Source organism: Propithecus coquereli, unplaced genomic scaffold (assembly GCF_000956105.1).
Source record: "Propithecus coquereli isolate 6110/MARCELLA unplaced genomic scaffold, Pcoq_1.0 Scaffold63, whole genome shotgun sequence".
Lineage (NCBI taxonomy): Eukaryota > Metazoa > Chordata > Mammalia > Primates > Indriidae > Propithecus > Propithecus coquereli.
This window is the reverse complement of record NW_012152285.1, coordinates 9,767,904-9,776,246: the sequence shown is the minus strand read 5'-3', so window position 1 is coordinate 9,776,246 and position 8,343 is coordinate 9,767,904. Positions and strand designations below refer to the sequence as shown.

General features: G+C 40.2%; 1 protein-coding gene across 1 annotated transcript in view; it reads right to left on the bottom strand.

Moving 5' to 3' along the window:
* The window catches only part of LOC105822723 (cytochrome P450 2C19-like), a 42,034-nt gene extending 38,741 nt beyond the window's left edge, over window positions 1-3,293 (bottom strand). Inside the window, exons 1-3 of the mRNA XM_012659751.1 lie at window positions 3,043-3,293; window positions 1,665-1,827; window positions 1,347-1,496 (exon numbers count right to left, since the gene is read on the bottom strand). Of these exons, the coding sequence (XP_012515205.1) occupies window positions 1,347-1,496; window positions 1,665-1,827; window positions 3,043-3,210 (481 nt within the window). The 5' untranslated portion in view covers window positions 3,211-3,293. The remainder of the gene's footprint in view (window positions 1-1,346; window positions 1,497-1,664; window positions 1,828-3,042) is intronic.
* Window positions 3,294-8,343: the final 5,050 nt, after the last annotated feature.

Sequence of the window (8,343 nt, the reverse complement as noted above, 5' to 3'; positions counted from 1 at the left end):
AAAATCCAATTAAATGTGGGGGAAAAAATAAACATAACTCTAAACAGAGCCAAATTACACTTAAGAAAGGTGGGGTAAAGAGTTAACTGATAACAATCAAAGTCTAGTTAAATAAATCATTTTATAAAGGGGTATTTTTGTACTTCACAGAATTATACTATAGCATGTTTACTCAAAATATATAATTTAATATGGCAATGTTTAACAAGAAATCATTAATGCAGATATATCTAAATAGTATAGCAGTTATAGAGAAATAATAATTGATGAAAATTGTACTAAGTTACACCTAAGCAAATAAAAGTATGTATGTGCCCTTCACTAGCCAGAACTGTAGCAGGGCCTGGAAAGAAACCCACAGACATGTCAGTGAGGCTGACTGTACAAACATAGTCCAGTCCAGGGAAAGCACAGGTCACATGGTTTGCAATCCATAAGGGTATGATGGTGTCATTCCCACAATCACCATTTGCCAAGTATTCTCTGGTGAAATGTTCTGGAAGAGGTAACTCACATTTATGCTATGGGGAAAATATTGCTCTTTAATTCATTCTGAAAATTAACTCGAAACCTATATTCATGATTTCTGATTTGAAAACAAAGAAACAATGTTTGGGAGAAAATGGGATTTGTTACATAGGGATGAGGGTATGCAGGTGGCAGGGCAGGCAATAGGGGGATAGGGTCAAGGGCTGAGGATCAGGACCAATAAAAACAGAGAAAAAAAACCACAACAACAAGAACTTGAGGTTGGAGACTTTTCCTGACTGGGGGCATGTGCAGAAGCTAGGAGCTTATGACCAAATGTAACCTTTCCATCACTGACATCATAAAACTCACACCCCCTAGTGCCATGACAGTTCCAGAGTCAGACATACAAGGACAGAAAATTGATTCTGGGAATCCCCACCCACTTCCCAAAGAGACACGAATATTCTACCCCCAGCTTAACATATTATTAGGAATTAGCATAAAGGACAGACCCTAACCCTGGCATGACACTGTTCTTTACTGGAGCAGTCCTGTCTCTACTGAACTTAAGAGTGTACTATACTTTCTATACTTGGTCTTTAAACTTGGGGTCATCTCCACTCACAGGGACAGACCAGGACAACTCCTGAAAATCACACCTGTTTACACCCACGCTGTATGCACAATCATGCCTGTACACACAGCACAGATCCACACAAGCTCCCTGGGCTCTCTGCTTCAAACATTCTCCGCTTGAGGGCTGACAACAAGGACCCATAATGAAAGATCTGGCCACCCCTAAATGTGTCCAAGGACGTCATTAGAGAAGGTAGTACTCTACTAAGGTCAGTAATACAGAGTAGAGAGTCACCCACCCTTAGTTTTTCTCAACTCCTCGACAAGGCAGCGGGCCTCCTCTTGGACACGTTCCTCAATGCTCCTCTTCCCCATCCCAAAATTCCGCAGGGTCATGAGGGTGAAGCGCCGGATCTGCTTCCATCTATCTCCATTGGTGAAAATAACACCTACCAGAATGGGAAACAGAAACTAGGAGGGAAATCTCAGGTAAGGAGGGAGCTGACACTCCACAGCCATGTGAGTGGCGAAGCTCTGCCTTAGGAATTCTTCAGGCTTCTGTTGTCCATTCTCCCCACCCCCTTTAGCACTGCTGACTCAGGCACAGGCCCACCTACCAAGTCCCTTATTAATTCTTTCAGCCACTGGGAAATGGCCTCTTGCAGAAAATTCCTCTCCGTGATCAATCAGAGCTTCCTTCACCGCTTCATATCCATACAACACCACAGTGGGCTTCATGCCAAGATACACAGTGAACACCGGGCCATACACTTTTGAGAACTAAGAAAGAAAATACAGATAATAGCAGAAGAAGTCACTGTTTCTTCCATATATATTGTGCCTAATTGGGGCTGATGTTATTATTATATTATTAATGTTTTTATTATGCCACACACAGCTTCAAATATTTCTGAATTTTATAAATAAATATGATGGTGATTGTTATAGCTTCCATTTACAAATGGATTACATTATTCGAGGCTTTCACCCAGCCAATTTGTACACAGAGTACAACAAATCCTCACATAAACACATTCGGCAACTTTATTTGGTCTTTTTTAAACAAAGAAACTGAGTTCAGAGAATTCCAAATTCATTTCCACTGTTCCACAGATAATATAAATAAGCAAAAATTTGAAATTTTGCTTATTCAAATCCTGATGCTTGAGCAAATTTAGCACCCCCATGCCCACTTTGAGACCAATACCCCGCTGCCTGTTTCAGGATCGCCTCTGAAGTTCCTCTCATGGGGATCCTGACCACATAGCCGTGTGATGAACACTAGAAAGCCATATTTTTAAAGCCACTCCAGGTGATTCTAATGCCCACACAAGTTTGGGAGCTGCTGGTATTACTAACACAGAGAGAGTGCACACCACAGAGGCAGCACCAGCACATGTGATGTCTCCTGGAAGAACAATTTCTTCCATCCACCAGCATTCTTGGCCACAAACAGCAGCTTTGTGCAGAATTGAAAAGAATTCTCACACCACCAATTGGGCTTTGACTGACTTCTTCTTTCTTTCATTCATTTATGCTAATCCTGAACACATATTTCCTTGACAGAAGGCATAAAATGATTCTTCAGAGAAGTTCAACTTTCATGACTATTCTAAATAAAACACATGGCTAACAGAATAGATGACTCACTGAATGAAATCTCCAATCACACACTTCCCTTACCATTTACCTTGATACAAAATCATAGCAAATGGCTACAAAACAAAGAAGGGACACAGAACTCCAAACTTTTGCCACTTTATCATTTTGATTCTGTCACACAAAGTCCTAAATGTTTCTCTACTCACAAAATGCATTATTCTATTTCACTATTTCTGGCAATGACAGACTAGAAAAGGCAACAGAAACATCAAAGTATTTTGCTGCACAATGATCCACTGTGACAGCATTCCTCTAGGAATATATTTTATCTAAAAATAGGGGTCAGTTTACTTGCCCATTGCAAGCCACTGGAGGAGTGTAAAACACACTTACGTTGGTAAAGGATTTGCCAATGTCCTTAACATCCACCTGCAGCATATTTCCAATAATTGGGAGAGGAGTGGGGCCAGGAGGGAGCTTCCCTCTCCCAGAGCTCTGTCTCCAGAGTGAAAGGAGAAGCAAACAGGAGAGACAGAGGACCAGAACCACAGCTGGGTCCATCGCTGCCTTCTCTTCTTACCAAGACAACTGTGAGCTTGCACTCCAAGGCTTTTATAACACTCCCTGCTAATGCAGTGTGTGGCCAATCAGCTAGATGCACTTTATGCTCTCTTCTGAGTGGAATTTGGCCTACTGATAGAGATAAAATAAAATGCTCTTTAGACTTGCTCTCCTTCACTGTAGTATCATCCCACCTGTAGATTGTGGCTTAATTCTACTATGTTGGGGTCCAGGTATTGGTAATTAAAACAAATAAAACAAGAGGTTCCGAGGTGCAGCCATGATTGAGAAATACTAAAGTAAATGATTTGCTCTAAAAAATTACTCAAAATCCTAGAGTGTTAGACTAATGAAAAGTTATAGCTCTGAGAGAAATCAATATATTCTATGCCTTGTATACAAAAAAAAAATGTTGCAATGCTATATCAAAGATTAGCAGACTTTATCCTTGATAATGAAATCATTTCAAATAGTTAATATGCTTTACTAGCCATAGAACAGCTTAAACATAAAATAGCTAACATAACTCATACATACATCAAGTAATTGGCTCAGCAAATATATGTCTTTTAACTTTAAATCCTCTGAAAAAAAACCACTTGAAAGCAGGAGTTATTGAATGAGAAAACATACATCAAGTAATTGGCTCAGCAAATATATGTCTTTTAACTTTAAACCCTCTGAAAAAAAACCACTTGAAAGCAGGAGTTATTAATACAATTTTTTATTTTCAAATGAAAAAAGAGAGACTTTGGGAGAATAGGAGACCTGTCAGTTCTCACAGCTCATAGGTGGCAGAAATGGGATTTGAGATGAGACTACTGATTTCCATTGTGGTGCATTATCATTTACACCAGAGCTGCCTTGAGAACCATTTTAGGAAAATGAAACATACCCGCAAACATTTGTTACTCTGAGTGTACACCACATAGACTTTGCTAGGAATGCAACAGGCTTCACATGAAATTGAAGCCTCTTATTTGACTCCAAGGATAACAGGACCAGAGGTGCTTAAGGGAAGAAATAAAATATAGGGTTCTCCCCCTCTCCGTCACTGCAAAGATAAAAGTTACTCAGTGCAACTGACAGAAGAAGCAATCTCAGAGATTTTAGTGGGGAGGGCTTGAGAAACTATGACTTCTCCACTTCGTGGTCACCTCCAGACACAGCCACTTCTTGGTGTTTTTGGTCTGTCATTGACAGAAATAATAGAATGAAATAATGCACAACAAGGAAGAGAAATTACAGACAGAACACTACTGTGGATGCAATAAAGGATGGGAGGTAGGGAAGTCATTAAATGGACCCATAGCACAGACCCACCACAAAGTTCAGAACTGAACAAGAGCCGACATTCAGTGGTTAAGAGAATCTAAATACAACCAGAATAATATATATTACTAGGTCACAAACAACAATGTTTTTGCGAAGGCAGGTTCTGTAAAAATAGCATGATGTTTGTTCTAAATTGACGAGTGCAGTTATTTCCAGCTCTTTTATTAAGAAAAATATGTCAAGACCCAGTTGCAAAAGCAATCACAGCAGCAACAAAAATAAATAAATGAGATCTGATCAAATTAAAAAGCTTTTGCACAGCCAAGGAAACTATCATTAGAGCGAATAGACAGCCTACAGAATGGGAGAAAATATTTGCTCTCTACACATCCAATAAAGGGTTGATAACAAGAATCTATCTAGAACTTAAAAAAATCAAGAAGAAAAATATCAAACAACCCCATCAATAAATGGACAAAGGTCATGAACAGAAACTTTTCAAAAGAAGACAGACTAATGGTCAGCAAACACATTAAAAAAATGCTCAACATCTCTAATCATTAGAGAAATGCAAATCAAAACCACAATGAGATATCACCTAACCCCAGTGAGATTGGCCTCTATCAAAAAATCCCAAAACAACAAATACTGGCGAGATTGTGGAGAGACAGAAACACTCTTACACTGCTGGTGGGACTGTAAATTAGTGCAACCTTTGTGGAAAAGAATTTGGAGATACCTCAAAGAGCTAAAAATAGAAATATCATTCGATCCAGCAATAGCACTATTAGACATCTACCAAAAAGAGCAAAAGATATTCTATAATAAAGACATCTGCACCCGAATGTTTATGGCAGCACAATTCATAATTGCAAGGATGTGGAAACAACCCAAGTGCCCGTCAATTCATGAGTGGATTATCAAAATTTGGTATATGTATACAATGGAATATTACTCAATTATAAGAAATGACAGTGATCTAGCACCTCTTATATTTTCCTGGATTGAGCTTGAGCCCATTATCCAAAGTGAGGTATCACAAGATTAAAAGAATGGGCTCCACATGTACTCGCAATCAAATTGGCACTAACTAATCAACACTATGCTCACATGGCAGTAATACTCTCCAGGGATTAGGGGGTTGGAGGGTGGTAAACTCACAACTAATGGACACGGTGAGCATTGTAGAGGGAAGGGCATGCCTCTAATTCTCGCTTGGGTGAGGCAAAGACATAAAATGTAACCAAAATGTTTGTACCCTCATAATATCTTGAAATTAAAAAAAAAGACCCAATTGCACAATGTTTTATCAGTCTTGTTAACAGTGATTGTGAAAAAAAGCAGAAAATTTTTGCATCATATCCCTTTTGAATCTCTCAATACGTAAAGTAAACTTAACCCATTTTAGGGATGAGTAAACTGAGCCTGAGAGATTCAGTCCCCCGACCAAGGACTTGGTGTCTGAAGGTGATAGATATGAGGCTACAACACCTATCCCCTGTGTCGTGTACCCTTCCTTGAAAGCAAAACAGTGAGTTCAACTGAGTTCACCAACATTGACTGATGGTATACCATTATTCAATAGTGTGTTATTGAACCTAACCGCTGATTTTTAAAATAAATATTAATTTAGTTAATAATTACAGCACTAGTTTACTAAAATGGGAGTCAGAAGAGTTTGTTTTTATTCCCTGTAGAACTGAGCAAGTCCAGGTCTTGCTGAACCCTTTATCCAGGACAAAAAGAAGCAATAATTTAGTGTCTGACTCACATAGCTCTAAACACTAAAGAACCACACCAGCTTATTTTAAATAAAATAAACTCAGTTTCACTTTTTACACAGTTTAATTTTTCTTTTTTGTTCTCTTTCTTCTTTTTTTTTATATGTATAAATTTATGCGGTACAAGTGCAATTTTCTTACATTGATATATTGCACTGTGGTGAAGTCAGGGCATTTAGTTTATCCATTACCAAAGTAATGTACATCGCACCAACTCAATAATTTCTCATCACCCACCTCCCTCCCATTTCTCCCACCTGTTTAAGTCTCGATTAAGTCTCAGTTATCTATCATTCCACACTCAACATCCATGTGTACACATTATTTAGCTCCCACTTATAAGTGAGAACATGCAATATTTGTCTTTCTGTGTCTCAGTTATTTCACGTGAGTAATGGCCTCTAGTTCCATCAATACTGGAGCAAAACAAAAAATTTCATTCCTTTTTATGGCCAAATAGTATTCCATTGTGTATATATACCACATTTTGTATACAATTCCCCATGACTAATCATTAGAAAAGTGCAAATTAAAACCATAATGAGGTATCTTACACCAATCAGAATGGCTCTTATTAAAAAAAATAATAACAGATGTTGGTGAGGATCCAAAGAAAAGGGAACTCCTATACACTGTTGGTGGGAATGTAAATTACTAAAATCTCTATGGAGAACAGTATAGAGAGCTCTCAAAAACTAAAAATACAACTATCATACAGCTAAGGGAGGAGACAAAATGGAGGACCAGAGACACCAATAGCCACATCATCTCTGTAAGAAGGAGAAGTTTTAGGAGAAAGAGGAAAAACAAACAGACAGACAAACATAGATCAGATGAAGTTCTGAAGGAAGGGTGCCTGAATCTACAAGAGACTCTATGGGAAGAGGTTGCAGAGAAGAATTGGAAGGAGAAACGTATCAGCAGGGTCTAAACCCAAAGAGGCTTGGAGACCAGCCATAAGGGTAAATGGAGTGGTTCATTTCTCCCTCCCTCACATCTCAAACTGCTGATGGGCTCTTGAGCAGCTGGAGAGAGACCTTATGCCCACATGAGCCCAAAGACTGCTGTTGCCAGTGAGCAGGGAGCTCCTTGTGGACAGGACACCAGGCTATGACCCCACCAGATCAGGGGTGAGAGTGCAGAGTGGGTCCTGTATATGGAAGCATCCTCCCAGGGGACCCTCATCCCACGAGAGGGCCATACTCCCAGCTCAGGCCAGCATCCTGGGCAGGGAACCTCCCAGCCTGCATCACAGTTTTGGGGGAGCTCAGCTGGCTTGAGGTCCTGCCTGCCAGCAGAGGCCCAGAAGAAACTTCAGAATAAGGTAGGGTAGAAAGGAGTGAGGCCAGCTCCAGACAGCCAGATTGCAGGTCTCAGCTGGCCTCCACACCCAGACTTTTGGTTGAATGGGGCCACGTCAGCTCCACCATGGCAGCTTTGCCCAGAGGCAGGGAACAGACCTTTGACCCCTGCTAAAAGCATCTGTGGAGCTTCAGGTCAGGATCACCCAACCCTGCCATGTCCAGCCTCACTCCCGCACCTGCCCCTGCTGAGATGGAGAATAAGGACACACCTGGAAGTTCCAGGGCCCCACCCACCACCGAGGGCATTAGAGTGCTTCTCCAGAGAACTAGAGCTGGTCACAGGACCCAAACCCAGCATTGCAGCTTGTTCCTCCTGGCATCACCATCTACTGACAGGGAGATCAATTTGCAGCCCCTTTACTGCATTTACTGACTCATCATACAGGGTGTGGTTGATTGTCACCCACGAGCACCATCTACTGGCTCAGAGATTAAACTGGGCATGTCATTATCTAAACAAAAGAAAATCCACTCAGAAATGCTTTTGCTGTATTCCATAGGTTTTGATAGCTTGTTTCTCCATTATAATTTAGTTCAAAGAAGTTCTTGATTTCCCTCTGTATTTCCTCCTTGACCCAGGAGTTAGTCAATAATAGATTGCTTAATTTCCATGACTTTGTGAGGTGGCGAGTATTTCTGTTGGAATTGACCTCTAATTTTAAGCCACTATGGTCCGAGAAGGTACACGGTATAATTTCTATTTTTCTGAATTT